This window comes from Bos grunniens, chromosome 1, assembly GCF_055505025.1.
Source record: "Bos grunniens cultivar Pamir isolate PY7600 chromosome 1, Bosgru_T2T1.0, whole genome shotgun sequence".
Lineage (NCBI taxonomy): Eukaryota > Metazoa > Chordata > Mammalia > Artiodactyla > Bovidae > Bos > Bos grunniens.
Window position 1 is genome coordinate 100,862,562 of NC_141165.1, and position 16,513 is coordinate 100,879,074.

At 42.3% G+C, this 16,513-nt stretch overlaps 1 protein-coding gene across 7 annotated transcripts in view; it reads right to left on the reverse strand.

Annotated features, from left to right (window-relative positions):
- Window positions 1–16,513, reverse strand: part of PLCXD2 (phosphatidylinositol specific phospholipase C X domain containing 2) — a 57,981-nt gene that overhangs the window by 19,672 nt on the left and 21,796 nt on the right. For 6 of the 7 annotated variants that reach the window (XM_086407242.1, XM_086407221.1, XM_086407247.1 and 3 more), the window contains exon 2: window positions 1,834–2,294. The exons of the other annotated variant lie outside the window; for it this stretch is intronic. In XM_086407242.1, the coding sequence (XP_086263368.1) occupies window positions 1,834–2,187 (354 nt within the window). In that variant the 5' untranslated portion in view covers window positions 2,188–2,294. The remainder of the gene's footprint in view (window positions 1–1,833; window positions 2,295–16,513) is intronic. 7 annotated transcript variants of the gene reach the window in all.

Consider the following 16,513-nt stretch of genomic DNA (forward strand, 5'->3'; position numbering starts at 1 on the left):
GAGCGACTGATCTGATCTGATCTGATCTGAGAGTTAACTCTTTAGTATTTGTAGAGCCATTTAGGGGTGCACAGTGCAATCCAGTGTTTCTTGCTCCTTAGGCCAAGTCTGGGAGTCATCCTTGAATCCTCATGGTCCCAACAATGAGGAAACCCTATTAGCTCTAACTTCTCCTGGGTTCAAAATCTGACCACTTTCCACTGAGATTCTCCTCACTGGTTTCCATACTTTCCTTCTGTCTCTACTCCAAGTCTCTTCTCAGTAACCAGAGGGATGCCATCAAAACCTAAGTCAGGCCATAGGACCCTGGGCTTGGAACCCTCCCAGAACCTTCCCCACTCAGAGTAAAAGCCAAGTCCTTACCAGGCCCCTACGATCCCCTACCATCTCTCTGCCTTCCTCTGCTGCTCTGCTTTCCAGCCCCACAGCTCGTGCTTTTCCTCAACAATGCTGGGCACCTTCCTGCTTTGGGGCTCTGCTCTGGTTGGTTCCTCTGCTGGGAAAGCTCTTCCCCCAGTAGATTAACTCCCTCAAATGCCATTTTTTCAACAAGGGCTACTCTGATCAAACTATTTAAAACTGTGACTGATCCTCCAACCCACAGAACCCTGGTTTTCCCTTCCGCTGCTTGCCTTTCTTTTTCCATTGCTCCCATGACTTTCTAACATTTTATATGCTGTATTTATCATATTTATTACCTATGATCTATCTCCCTCCACCTGAATGAAATCTCCACCAGGGCAAGGATCTTTGTTTTATTTACTGATTTAACCCAAGTGCTTTAGTTTGGAGCTTGGCACATACTTGGTGTTCAACATATATTTGCAAATGAGTAATCTTAAATTGATTTTTAATTAAAAGCTCTTCTCTCATTTCAAAAATAACTGCATCTTGAAGATGTTTTGGTTAATGCATCTATGAGTAAGGAAGCAACTGGGAATGAAAGAAAGGTCTTTTTTTTTCTTCCTTTTTAAAGAGTCTATATCGGAGCCTGACCATTCCTAAAGCTCTCCTCTCCCACCATCACCATCCTCTGAGACCAGAGAAGAATTTATCTGAGGCTCACACTCCTTTTCCTGAGTTTCTGCATCATGGGTCTAAGTTTGGGTCTCTTCTCAACTTGGGGGTGCTCTTCCAGACTTGATCCCTTCATGGGCTTTTCCTTCCTTAACTCTGTATCCCCCACTGACCCAAATGCCTTTAAAAATGTTAACACCTCTGAGATGAATCACTTCCTGTGCCTTTGTCAGCTGACGCTTCTACTTATCGATTAACATATGTCAGGGATGATCTGACATTGAGTTGAAGGCTCAATGGAACAGATTATCCCTAAGGGGAACAAGGAGGGTTAAACAGACTGGATGGGAGATAGAAAAATGGTAATGGCCAACTGGTCTTATTTCACAACTCTGCCTTGGGCTGGTTCTGGCCAGGTCATTCAAAGTCTACTTAGATGCTCAACCAGTTGCCAAACATGTAGTAAATATTTGGCAGGTATCAATCCCGGTTCTGGAGAAGGAAATGGCAACCCACTCCAGTGTTCTTGCCTGGAGAATCCCAGGTATGGCGGAGCCTGGTGCGACCCCATCTATGGGGTCGCACAGAGTCGGACACAACTGAAATGACTTAGCAGCTTAGCAATCCCGGTTCAGTGGTACCCAGGGGAGCCCTTGGAGCCATCTGAGAGCCCAGGAACCAGATTTTTATTATCACAAACACTCTACACCTTCTACCCCAAGGGCCCTGGAATGAGATGTCTTAGAGCTGGTGACCCTGAAAAAGCAGGAAGAGTTCCGTTCTTGCCCTTGGAAGTTTCTCTCTGTTCCCTCCTACCTGGCACTTCTTCTCCCACAGCCTCCGCAGCGTCATGCTCTCCACACTGCAGGCTGAGCACAACTTGCTTCCAAAGGCCTCCTGGATCCGGAGAATCAGGCGTTTGTGATGGGCCTCATCCATGGCGTAGAAGTGGTTGAAATCCAGGAAGACAATCTCTTGGGGGTGCTGTGTGAGGAATGAGTTGATCTCCATCAGTCCATCCCAGACCTTGATGCCAAAAAGCCCGTGAATGAAGTAGATTTCCTGGTCGGCGTCCCCTGGCTTGGAAGACACACGCAGGTCAAAGTAACGGATCCCGGCATCCAGCTGTTCTCGGAATGTCAGGTTCTGAGTCACAGACCATTTCTTCATGACCTTCTTCACGAACGAGATCCTGGCAAGGCGTTTGATCGCTGGGGTTTGGTCAGGCCCCACTGGGGACTTTTCATCTACCCAGTAGCTGAATGAATCATGGGAGCCTACACAAAGCAACAAAGGGGAGGTGAGCAGTTGAGACTGAGCTCGGACAGATAATCCGAAAAGATAAGAATTAAAAAAGAAGTACACACACACAGAATACTGTGAACAAATAGTTGCAAAAATTTTCAAGCTTGCAAGGGATGAAATAAACACAAATAAAGTTAATGTAGTCTTATTAGCAGCTTGTTCATAGCTCAGTTGGTAAAGAATCTGCCTGCAATGTGGGAGATCACGGTTTGATCCCTGGGTTGGGAAGATCCCCTGGAGAAGGGAAAGGCTACCCACTCCAGTATTCTGGCCTGGAGAATTCCATGGACTGTACAGAGTCCACAGGGTAGCAAAGAGTCGGACATGACTGAGCAACTTCTACTTTTCACTTTTCAGCCAGGAGTAAAATGATAATTTCATACATTGCTGGTATAAGGTAAATTAATAAATACCTTTTTGGAAAGTTACTTAGAAAAATGTTTGAGAAGAGCTTTAAAATATTCACACCATTTAATCTAGTAATTTCATTTCAGAAAATTCATTTTCAATAGGAAATCTATTCTGAAGAACTAAACTAATGTTTGGAAAAATAAAGATTTCTTCTGAAGAATATTCCTAATAGAGACAAACTAGAGTTTGCTTAAGCGTACCTCATAGAAGAATGTTTAATGGTGGCACATTATTCAATGCTTTATTCAAGCAGGCATTGAAAGAAAAGATAAGACAACTCTGTGTCTATCTCAGTAATGCTGGGACAGGCATTTAAATTCTAAGAAAGGCAGAATTATTTTTTAAACTGCCTTCTTACAATTTTGTATATACTATTTTCATATTGTAAAAATAAGTCAGTGGGAATGATTTCTTAACAGATCATATAAACATTCTGAAGAGCCTTGGTTAGTTATATGCCCCTTTTTCTGAAATCATCTCTTAATAAGCCAATTATTAAATGATCAAATGCATGTTGTATTTCTCTTCCTTAAAGAAGGTAAGGATCCTCCTAGACACTGAGATGATCTTACTGTTATAAAGTCTAAATGACCATGAGAGACACTTTTCTAACTACAGTGAGAAAATATTTCAGTAGTAATTTAAGTAAAAATTATCTTTAACAAATATCTTCCATTTTGTCATCAGTTTCTATCTGGTGTCAACCATTTTTATTTGGTTGGCTTGGTGAGTGGCTCTGACCCCAGGGGTCTCCTCACAGGGTGCTGCACTTGGCAAACAAAATCTAAGAGAAAAGTGTTGTGTTCTGCCAATCTTGTCCTTAATCACTACGACTCACACCAGAATCAAAATTCTTATATTCATATAGAATACTCTTGACTGTCACCAGTTATACTTTTCAGTAAGTTTTAGAGTAGGTATTTCATACATAATGTAGGATTTTATACAACTCTACTGTTTTATGTTTTATTATTTCCATTTTCTTGAAAATAAATCATTCTGGGAATGGTTTTTACTGTTTCATCTTTTTAGAAATAAACCCAAAAAACAACAAAAAAAATGTGACAAGCGATGCTTTATTGTTATGTAGTCTCTAGAACATGAAGGGTATTCAGTAACTATTAAGAAAAAGCATAGTTATCAATCCTCAGGCAAAGTGAATTTTGTGAGCAAGGAAATTACTAGCATGTTTTAGGTAAAAAATGGCTGTTACTAATAGAAATGTGGAGCGAGTCCCTCTGGAGTTCCCACACTGGTTGTCTCTGCTAATGAGACTCACTGGAAACTTGCCGAATGCTCTGCTTCCCTGGGCTGCAGCAGAAATAGGAGCTCTTTATACCTCTTCACTGAGAGATTTATTATGAATACATTATGTATAGATGGAGGACAACCAGTTCTCTCTTCTTTTTAGATTTTATCAGCAGCCCAGCTGTTTGGGATTGAGTGTGTAATATAGTATGAGTTATGTATTGTACTTAATTCTTCCCTGGGTATCAGGGAATAGCCATTATCCAAGCATGGAGAAAAGCAAATCCCTGCTGATATTCTCTGGCTGGTGCTGAGCCCAGTTTCATGCCCAGAGGGAGATGTGCTAACAACCTCCGGGGTTTTCTCCGTGTCTGAGGACTATGCAGCAGTGTGACAGCCGTGGGGCCCCAGGGACCATTTCTGAATACATGGGGACACACTGGGCACCAGCGCATCCTGCAAAAGAGGAAGGGCATGCACATCTCCTGGGAACTCGGAGTCTCTCTGCAACCTTTTGCTCCCTTTTCTATTCTAGCTGCCTAGCATTGCCCACTGCCATCCCCTGGACAGGAAGGAACAGGACAAGGCAGCAGGTTGTTCGCTGACTGTTTGATAGCGTTTGTCCTTCCGAGGCCTCCAGCAGTCAAAGCCAACACTCACCTGTTAACCACTGTCAATATTTTTGCCTTTCTACCTAATTTTTTCCCAGGAGGTTGTTGAGTTCACTCACATAGAGTGAGAACAATAACATCCAGACACTTGAGTGCACTTAACTCTCTCTTTTTTGAAAATCCAGGTAAAAATACCCCACACTTCACACAGAATATTTACAAGGTTACATCATGCAAAGAGTACTTACAAAAGGAAAATCTTAATATGTTCCACCCCAGATTTATTATCCAAGTTTCCTCTTCTCCCTATTCCTTGAAAGAAGACATTTTACTCTTTAGACTGTCTTGGGGCTTCCCTGGTCATCCAGGGAATTAACTGGTAGTTAAGAATCCAACTGCCAATGCAGGGGATACGAGTTCCATACCTAGTTCAGGCAGACGCCACATGTCTCAGGGCAACTACTGAACCTGCTCATCCTGAGCCTGTGCTCCACAAGAGAAGCCACTGCAGTGAGAAGCCGTGCAGCACGACTAGAGCGTGGCCCCTGCTTGCTGTAACCAGAGAAAGCCTGAGCAGCGACAAAGACCCAGCACAGCCAAAAAAAAAAAAAGTTTCAAGACTGTCTTTAGGACTGTTTCTCTCCCTCTGCCCTGGGATATATGGATTAAATTCACACATTTCCCCCAGAGAAGTGACACCCCCCCCCCCCCCGCAGCCACTGGCACCCCTACCTCATCGCCTTGTTCTCGAAGACAACTGCTGTGTGGACTTGGTCAGGATCATGGCTCCATGAGTCCTGGCTTATTTTGTGACAAGGTTAGGAAATAGTTTAGAACTTCATTCTGTTGCCATTTCTGTCACAGGAAGGGTTTTGCTGCTACCACCTGAAAGTACCTGTGCATCTTCATTCACCCTCTCCAGGGCATTTTGTTTTTTTTAAATCTCTGACCACAATAGATTTAAGTGGTCTTCTTTACCTTAAGAAAAAAACAAATCACTTTCCATGTCTCACCCCTTCAAGTGACTGTCCTCTTTTTTCTTAGCTGTTGAATTCTTGAAACAGAGGCCAGTGCTGTGACCTTTGTCTCCCTGATCAACTCTCCTTCCAGTTGGAAGCGACCTCCTACCCTTGTGTTGCTACCCTTCATCCTTATATCCTTGGAACTGATAACTCCAAATGGCTTTATTCTTCCTGGCCTCTGTGAGGCCCTGCTAAATCAGCTCTTTTCTAGAACCTTCTTACATTTTTGTATATAGTATTGGGCTTCCCTTGTGGCTCTCAGCTGGTAGAGAATCTGCCTGCAATACGGGAAACCTGGGTTTGCTCCCTGGGTTGGTAAGATCCCCTGGAGAAGGGAAAGGCTACCTGCTCCAGTATTCTGGCCGGGAGAATTCCATGGACTGTACAGTCCATGGGGTTGCAAAGAGCCGGACACGACTGAGTGTCTTTCACTTTCACTTTCCATTCCCTTATGATGCACGATGCACACCTTGAGGAGTGCCTGTCCTTCTCTGACTGCTCTCCTTTGGCCTCCTTTGCTGGCTCTTCTCCCTCCTGATTGTCTCCCAGTTTAAAGTTTCCAGGCATTTTTATTCCTTCCTTTTCCCACCCTCAGTGATTTAATCTACTTTCCAAGTTTCTAATCACAGCACCATTATGCAGATGACACCAAAAGTTTCATTTCTAGCACAGACTCTTCTAAAGTTCCAAATTTATGTGTCCAGCTTCTGCTGTGGTCTTTGGCTTCACCTGCCTTGCAGGTGTAGGCACAACAAATGACAGATTCTCCATGTGCTCCATAAAGCCAGCCACTCATGTGGCCCCTCTGATCCCCACAGAATGCCTCTGCTAAATCGGTCAATAGTTCACTCAGTTACTCAGACTTGAAATTTTGGATTCTAATTAAATTCTTCCCTCTTCCTCACTCCCTGCAACCAACCAGTTACCCAATCTTAGTATCTGACTTCTAAAAAAGACATCAAACATGTCTCTTCCTTTAACCTTCACCTGCCACCCACCTCACTACCTGTCTTATAAGCAGGATCAACAGAGCCTTGACTTATCCTTTGAGACCAGCCTAATTTGTTCAAATTTAAAAGTTGATCATCTCAAGATAATAGTGCTGATTACATCATTTCCCTGTTACCCACAGATCAGGTTCAAACTCTGGTCACTGGTGTTTAGGGCTCTCCTCAACAAAGTTCCAATGCATTATTCCGGCCTCATATCTCACCAGGCCCTTCCTCGGACTCTATGCACTCACTTTGCTGATAGCTTTCATAAAGTATTCTCTCATCCCAATTCTGTCCACCAGTGTTTAAAATGCATATCAGGTAAGCTGCTTACCCTATACAGTTTCTTCATCTGTAAAATGGGCATGATCATATCGATTGTCACAAAAATTGTTGTGAATGTTGGAATGCATGCAAAGTGCCTGGAACAATGCTGATACATACCAAGTGCTGAACTATTGTTACTGTTATTATTAGTCATGCTCTGTTACTTGGAAACTAGAGGGAAGGGGTGATCAACTGAATTCCTTATCTTAAATACTTAGGGTCTGGAAGATTTTCTTTCCTGCACCTGAAGCACTGTTCCTCTCCACCTTGTTGGCTGATGTGGAGATAACAGCTTAGCCTCTACCTTGTTGACAGTAGCTGTCACTCGCCCTCTGGGTCACTGCCTAAGCTCTGTCATTGCCCACTTTTAAAATCTCAAAACACAATATCCTACTTTCTGATCACAACTTACTTTTCTTCTTCCTCATTGTGACTTGACTTCTATTTCCTCTAAGCTGAGAGCCCAGAGTAGGCTCTATATCGTCCTTTGGCTGGCTACAACCAAATTGTTACTTGCCACTTTTATCTGGAGAATTATTAATTATAACCATCTGAAAGCTGCAAGGATCACTGTGAAGGCACGTTGTCTGTCTATACATACCAATCATATGCACAGCCCCCAAATGCACATGGAAATAGTAACATGATATTTTCTAACAAACTTTTTGTCTAACCACAAACATTTCACTTCTCTAATATTTATCATTTATACAGTAGACTAAATAAGGTTTTAGAAAATAATAGTCATTAAATACTGGATAACTATCTTTAAACTTCTCTGTGAAGGGAATTTTTGTCATCCTAAGAATATTCCAAAAGAGCAGGAAATAAGAACAAACAGGGCTTTCCCTAATGTTCTACACTCCATGGATTGATATCATCCCTAATTTTAGCCCTACACAGCTGAAGGCATTTTCCTCCAATTTTTGGAAACATTTTTCTGTAAGCTTTTCATTTCCAGTTACTACTCTTGTCCCTTCCTGTTTCCTTATACAATAAAAAGGCATTAAAATGTTTCTACTTCCTCTCTTTATGTATACAAAACCCTGAATAATGTATGTGAAAGCACTCTGTAATCTAAAGTAGTGATTCTCAACCTTGAATGCACATCAGAATCCCCTGGGGGAGCTTTTAGGAAACACAAGTGCCAAGATCCCAGTCAAGACCTGTAAAGTCAAAAAATCTCTCTGGGGTGGGAGTTGAGAAGGAAAAATATGAAAAGCTCCCCTGGTGATTCTGTCTTCCCAGGCTTGGCACCCCTGCTTATAAATGTAAGATTATCCTTTGCCAACAAGCTCTCGGACTTCTTGGGATCAGTTTCTCTGGTTGGTCTTCCAGTACTTTCAAATCTTCAGATGATAATCTGGTGGACTGCCTTTCCCATGTCTGAGGAGCAGCTCTCTTCACCAACCTTTTTGTTCTAGGAATGCCTCCAAGCCCTTTGGCCAGTTGAAAAATCACAGCTTGTTTGCAAGAAAAGAAAAATATTGGGGCATCTTACTTCTTTATCATGCCTTCTAGTAAGTCATTATATAAGGATATTTAAGTTTAATTAGGGCATTTTATATGTGTACTGGGTTACTGAATCCAGAATAAAGTTACTGAAGCAGCAAAATCACAAGGAAAGAGATATTTGAACACGAAAAGGTTAGCAGGACATTTATCCTATGTTAGGTATTTCCTCCTACACTGCATTGGGGTTTCTAGGTGGTAACTAAGTGATAAAGAACCCACCTGCCAATGCAGGAGACAAGAGACACAGGTTTGATCCCTGGGTCGGGAAGATTCCCTAGAGGAGGGCATGGCAACCCACTCCAGTATTCTTGCCTGGAGAATCCCATGGACGGAGGAGCCTGGCGGGCTATAGCCCATATGGTCTCAGAGTTGACATGACTCAAGTGACTTAGGGACCAGGTAGCAGAAAATGAGCTGCTATGTCAGGACAGGGGACAGTCAGTTTGCTCCTTATCTGGAACACCAACTGCTGCTTGACTCTTTCTAAGGGGTGTTATTTGGGAATTGGGAGATCTCAAGTGAACACACAACAGTTTTTAGTTAAAGCACTTTCATTACCCATTTATGGCAAACTGGAATAGTAGCCATTTTTCTGAACTTAATTAAAAAGAGTGTAAAGCAAGCTTCTTGGGAAGCCGGTCTCTAAATAAAACAAACAATTCAAGTCACCACCATGAAATGATACATACCATCAACAACACAATGGCATTTTCAATTATGTAGTGACTACACTTTAAAACAGAGAGGGAAGGATGAAACAAGAGGTAAGTGCAGAATAAGGGGAAGAGGATGAAATGGTTGGCCGGCATCACTGACTCAGTGGATATGAGTTTGAGCAAACTCCAGGAGATAGTGAAAGACAGGGACACCTGGTGTGCTGCAGTCCATGGGGTTGCAAAGAGTCCAACATGACTTGGCAACTGAACAATGAGGAATAGAGAAAATCTTCTTTAACATACCTCTGGGTGGCATCTGGGGAGGTGGGGATGATGACCCAGGTCAAAGAACACATGATCTCATATATTCAAGAAAATTTCTTCTCACCTACCTTAGGTACTACCCTGCCCTCGGGGGGCCCTTTAACCTTGAAGCTCATGAGCCCCTTCCAGGTCTGCTTACTGAAGGCCACTCTCTCACCCAGTGTTTACTCAAATCACACAACGTATTGGTGCCTCTAGGCTACATGTTCCCAGTGGGGGTGACACTGCCCCAAGGAAGCAAAAATTGGTTTTGGGGGGATGAAAAACCCTTCTTTTTATGGGTAAAGCATAAAGAGAATACCCAAACAGATGTACCGTGCAGTGTATCTGTGGAATTAAAATGTCATTGTTTGGGGGGTGGGGGCGCTGGGCAGGAATAGAAATGGCCCAAAGTTCTCGTTAGCATGGTTATAAAGAAAACCAGGCTGAAAAACAGCACTCCAGACAGAACTCCCTAGTAGTCACATGGACAGCTGACTTGTCTGGGCTGGATCTCCGACCCTGAACCTCTTTTATCCTTAAGTGGCATGTCTGCTATGCCACCAGTGATTGTTTCCCACAGGGCACCATTCAAAAGGTGAGCTGGAAGTGGACGGTCCTCTTCCCATTCCCTGCCCCAGAGCACTGATGGGTTAGGAACCAACTCAATTCTCTCTTTCCTAGTTATCTTTTAAATATTCCCACCAGGCATCTCCCAAGTCATTTCTCCACCTACACAGCCCTGAAGGACCCAGTTGTAGTGTACAAAATACAGGTTCAAGAAGAAGAGATTTACCAACGGTGAGTCCTGAGACCTCACTTGATGAATCACTATAGCTCTGGATAGGCTACATGAAAAGTTCCCCCAGTGATAAAGAGCCTAGGGTCTGGTGCCAGGCTGCCTAGATTCATGACTATGGCTCCACTGCTTACTAGCTATGGCACTGAAATGCTGTACCTTGTTTCTCACTTGTCAAGTGGGCACAACAGCACCAATATCAGTGGTTGTGGTGAGTGCCAAGTGATTACATCAGGTAAGCATTCAGAAGAATCCTTGGCCAACAGAATGAGTTCCAACATATTATTATTATTTCATTATTAAGGAATTTATGTTATCTTCTACTTGAAAGACATGACCTGAGAAACAAATAATTCTAGTTTTTAAATAATGTTGTGAAATCTCATTAAATATTCATATTCAGGGATCTGCTGTGGGAGTTAACTAATAAAAATGAAGTTTTCAGTTTAAGGGATTTATTTTAGATTACATCCAGAATTAACATCAGAAGAAATAAATTCAAATCACAGTATTATACAGGCTAAGTATAAATTGGCACTAAAAGTTAATTATAAACAATCTCTAGTTTGTGCCTATGTCAATAACAAGAATAAATAAATTCAGTGACTACACAACTTGAAAATATAAGAGAGAAAGTTTCAAGGTTCCTCTTGAACTTTTTATTTTTAATATCATAGAGCTAAACATCCTCATTTCTATAGAAAAAAACACACAAACACAAAAAAACCAAGTCCAGGGACTTCCCTGGTGGTCCAGTGGTTAAGAATCTGCCTTGTAATACAGAGGACATGGGTACAGTCCCTGGTTGGGGAACTAGGAATCCACATGCCATAGGCCAACTAAGCCTGTGCGCCACAGTGAAAAGATGCTGTGAGCCGCAGCTAGGACCCAATGCAGCAAATAAACAAATACTATTAAAAACTCAATCTATTGCTTAAAGCCTGTTGGACAGCAGATTTTTGGAAAAGCTATAAATCATAACTGGAAACGGAAAAACCAGTAACACTTTCCCAATCCATCAAAAAAAACCAAAAAAACCCTATCAGTTCTAATTGTTTGTTTTAGTCACTAAGTCGCATCAGATTCTTTTGTGACCCCATGGACTGCAGTGCATCAGGCTCCTCAGTCCATGGGATGTCCCAGGCAAGAATACCGGAGTGGGTAGCCATTTCCTTCTTCAGGGGATCTTCCTGATCCATGGATCAAAACTGCGTTTCCTGCATTGCAGGTGGATTCTCTGAGCCACCTGGAAAGCTCATCAGTTCTAATAAATATCACAAAAACACTCAAACACTTACATAAAGAATAAATAATCTTTCTATAATAGAAAGCATTTAGAACACCAAACACCAGTTTTTCTGAAGTTTTCTTCAGAAGCTTTTTCCTGAATTTTCTTACATATTGAAAATATTAGTGCATAGTCTTTAGGGACGTGACCATGGCCACTTTGTGCAGTTCGCTTCTCTCAGCATGTTTTATCACTTCGTTTTTTTTCTTTGCACGTACAGGCTTTTCAGGCCTTTTGGGTTCACCGATTTTATTCACAGGCTTTTGGCTTTCTTAGAAGACATTTCCACTTGGTAATGCGGCAAGCTGAGAGCACGAATGCGCAGCTGAGCCTATTGAAAGAGCATCTGGGCCCTGGATGTGACACGTTCTCCATCTCCTGGCCTGGATGCACCTGCAACTTGAATGTTTTGCTCTGCCACACGTGTGAATTCACTATGAGATTTTTTCATTCAGGTAGTGAATTCCAGGTAAAATACATCTTATATAAGTTGTTATGGCAAACATTTAGATAGCAAAACCTCATAGTAGGGATATCTACAGAGGTTTGGAACTAAGGTCTCTCAGTGTCAAAAGTATTTATGTGCATGTCTCTGTGTATATATTGACACTAAAACGGCCCATCTGAAATAAAACCCAGAAGAAACTTTTATTCAGGAGGAAAAAAAAACATGCTTCATTTACTTGGAAACATATAAAGGAGTTGAGAGAAATCCACTATTTCATAGAAATATTTTTACTAATATCAATAAAGAGCTTCTAATAGACATGATCATCATTCTGCAAATTTTCTTTTAAAGACAATTACTATTCTGAGCTTATTTTTTAAAAGAGCCATCAAAACTCCCAATTTTTATCAGGACTTCATCATACTATTAATATGTCTGTCAAAATAAAATTGATTTTGCCCATTGCAAGCCTGGTCTTAAAGCATATAATGAATCGACATGATTTTTCTGTTAAGTATCGTCAGAGTGGCCAATTAGGGCTTGCATATTTTCATCTCAGTTTGAACTTTTGTTTGATTTGTAATTTCACATTCTTTCACTGATTATTAGTTTACACCCTGTCAACAAATTGCAAATTTGCCCAGTTTGCAAGAAAACAGGTGCAGCCATTTTGACAGTTACCCAGTGGACCTGAAATGGTACTGAATGTCAAGTTTATTTTTCTAAATTAATGTAAAATACATACCAAAAACTATTCCAGGAAAATGAATAATATCTTAGCTGCAAAGACTCTTCCTCATCTAAAAAATACAGCAAGAGGATATTAAAGGTGCCCAAACACAAAAGACCAAAAATCTTGCTTGCACTGTATCTGAACGAAGTTAGATCATTCAGATAAGCAGCAGGAGTCTGGGTGGGAATAAAAACTCAACTAGATCCAGTGATGACCAGTGCAAACAGCAGAGAAGAGAGCAGTAGCCAGGCTTTATAAAGAAAGAAAAGATAAGTGTTCAAGCCAAAGAAAACAAGCAATGTTCTCCCATCTCTTAAGGAGGAAAAGAAAAGAGAACAGATCTCAAATGGAGTTGTGATCAGAAAATGAGAGGCCTGGCTGAACAACACCTCTTCCTGATCCAGTCCATCCATCTTGGAGAGTTCTGGGAGACAATCTGGTGATGTTTTAATTCATTTCAAAGGGCCAATTTTTTTCTGAGAAAATAAGAAGATTGTATGCCTTGATTTACATAGAGATCAGAAGATTCTATTTTCATATAATTTCTAAGAATTTTTCAACAGTATTTCTTTGAAAATGTGCGAAAAATGAGCTTTGGGTGCTCAAATACACTATTTCACTAAAAGTGTTCGCATTTTAAATAACCTGTGCTTTTTAAGAAATTAAAAATTTTTTTTCCCAAAGTACTAAGATAATAAAAAACATTCCCACTTAGGATCATTTGATCAAGAGCTCTAGATATTCTTCTAAGGTTTGGAGAGACCACTGCTTAGTTTTACAAATGACTAGGAACATATATCTCAAGTTCTGTATTGAGCTTATCAGCAAGGTCAAGTTTCCAAAGAATAGCCACTTGGAAACTGCTCACTTCTTCAGTGCCAGGGTCCACTCTCAGACTCACACAGTGACAAAGAACACAGAGGGACGCCTCTCTGGCCCTTCAGGGAGCCGTGGTACAGCCAGACTCCAGATGGAGCACTACTTGGCTCTCACTTCTTGAGAAGGCTATCACTAGCTCATCTTCCTCCCCGGCATCTTCCTGCCTCCTGACCACCATTATGGGCTTCCTGGGAGAGCTGTGTTGAGGGGCATGGTATCAGAGCAGTGGCTGAAGTGACCTGGCAACAAGGGATGTGAAAGAATCGCTGGGATAATCTCTACAAATTTGATGCCAGTTGATGTAGGTTTTCACCAGAGACTCCTTACAAAATGGGCAACATGTTTAAAAAAAGGGAGAAAGAGAGAGCGTGTGCTCTCTTTAAAGCACATAGTAAACTCTTTATTTTGAATATGAACATGTGATAAGAGAAAAAAAAGTCATTTTCAGTTCATGCTATCCTCTAAGCGGGGCAGTCCTGATAACTGTGGTATCTTTTGTTTGTGAGGCACAAATAAAAGATTCATCTTTGGTATTAATGGCTTTTGACATACTTGCAGCAGTACTAAGCAGCGGGTGGGGGTGTGCAAATCTGGAGACAGAAGCTTGGAAGGGCCTAAACTGTTCTGCAGAGGAAAGGGAGGGGGACTGAGAGACCAGAAAGGAAGGGGAGAGAAAGAGGGAACTCTAGGCCAGTAGGGCTGAGGAGAGGCCTGGCAGAGGGCAGACCTCGTGGGGAGTTTTCAAAGATGTGGTCTATAGCTAAATCACAAATTCTGTTGTTGCTGTTGCTGTTTAGTCTCTCAGTCGTGTCCAGCTCTTTTGTGACCCCATGGACAGTAGCCCACCAGCTTCCTCGGTCCATGGGATTTTCCAGGCAAGAATACTGGAGTGGGTTGCCATTTCTTTCTCCAGAGAATCTTTCTTACCCAGGGCCAAAACCCTGCTCTCCTGCACTGGTAGGTGGATTCTTTACCACTGAGCCACCAGGAAGGCCCAAATCACGAATACATATTTTCAATGACAATGTGAGAGGTGCCATGATATTAACTAGTCAGGAGCAAATACCTGTCTGGGTCCTCGGCTTTCCAGGCCCAGTCACACCGGGCTTCCTCTTCCCCCAAACCATCCCTCCTTGCCTCCTCCCTCCCTCCTGGTGCTGGGCCCAACAGGCAGAACTCCCTGGGGAGTGGGGAGGGGGTCATTAAAACCGAGGGAGGCTTCCCTCAGGTTGAGATGGGCTTCCTCCATGAAAAATCTTTTTTCATGGTATGCTGGAGTTGAAACGACCACAGGGGCTAGTATGTAAGCATCAGTAAGCAGGATATATAGATGTTCAAGGGCATTCTGAGGAGAAAAACGATGTATAAAAGAACAAAGGCATAAGGTAGAAAATGAGATGAGCATCAGGAACTGAGAGCTTCACAAATGCTATCACAGTAACTACAGCAGCTGGAAAACTGCTGCTGAGTATTGTTGAGTTAATCCACACAAAGAGGAGACTTCCAAGTTATGAGCCTGGGAACACCTCATCATTGGCTGACTAATGATTTATGCCCACAAAGCGAGCTCAGCAAGAGCAGCGCACTGCACTGCATGGAGAGCAGCGGGGACCACAGCGCTCTGTAGTTGCAGGGCTGCCGCGTGGGCATCCGCCACCTAGCAGGCAGAAGCAGTGCCAGAGGCTCCACCTCTATGGCCATGAAGGAACCCGAGGATGAACTTTCCATCAATAATAAATACCTTGGCCTCACGTGCTGTTTTTGTCTCACGTGAAGTAATAGATTCCCCAAAAGGATAAGCGACCCCAGGGACAAGGTGACAAAACTGATCAACCTCTTTATCTGCTCTTGCGGTGCGACAATCCACATACACTTCCCAGCGATTGTGGTATCTAGGATAAGTATGTGGATGGCAGAGTCCAGTCCAGTCTTCCCTCCCCCGCCCGGGTCAGGTGAAAACAAAGAGAGAGGCACGGGTGAGCGGTTTCTCTCGCCCTGACCTGCTTCCCACTTAGACGCTTCTGGACAGTCTCTCTCAACTCTCCAATGCTAGTGAAAGAGAAACACTGACAGAATCCCAGACTCCTCACTTCCATTGACATTTAAAGGTCAAGTCTCCCTGTATTGTACATAATGATATCTCCCGCCCACATGTGTGAAAAGGATGGCTGTGAGGATTACTGGAAGGAGGAGGGAAACTTTGAAAGTTCACTGGGGCAAAAGGACTTGATTTAATGCCATTTTTGCAGGAACACTTAAGCTGAGAGAGCTTGTTTCATAAGTAAGGAGTTAAGGGAAATGAAAACCAAAGGATGAATTCATCCAGCTATTGTTTTTCACCTCTGTTCTTTACTGATTTTAATATGGCTACCCTCTCAATAAATAAAGACTCCTAAAAGAACTGGACCAAGGCCCTAAATAAGATCTGGTTTTCAAACATTTTCTTTTAGAGCATTCTTTGACTGCTGGGGTGCTTAGTGCTGAAGAACAGGTGTTACCTCTACAAGAGAGTCCATCTGTGGTAAAGCCATCGGGCCTAGCTCCATTTTAACTTTACCATCTAAAGGAAAATTTTATTTTGGAAGAATCACATATTTAGTATGTAAGATAAGGTATGTGTTAGTCCCTCAGTAGTATCCAACTCTTTGCGACACTATGGACTGTAGCCTACCAGGCTCCTCTGTCCATGGAACTTGCCAGGCAAGAATACCTATTTCCTCCTCCAGGGATCTTCCCAACCCAGGGGATTGAATTCAGGTCTCCTGCATTGCAGGCAGATTCTTTGTCTGCATACTAAATGTACTAAATATGTACTAAATACATTTAGTATACATTTCTTTACAAATGTACTCCCTCTGACCCTCCAGGCACATGGAAACCTTTTTTTTCCAAGAGCTAAAAACATCACAAGGACATTCTGTTCACTCTCTGGTGTTTGCACTTCAGTTCCTTCATTATG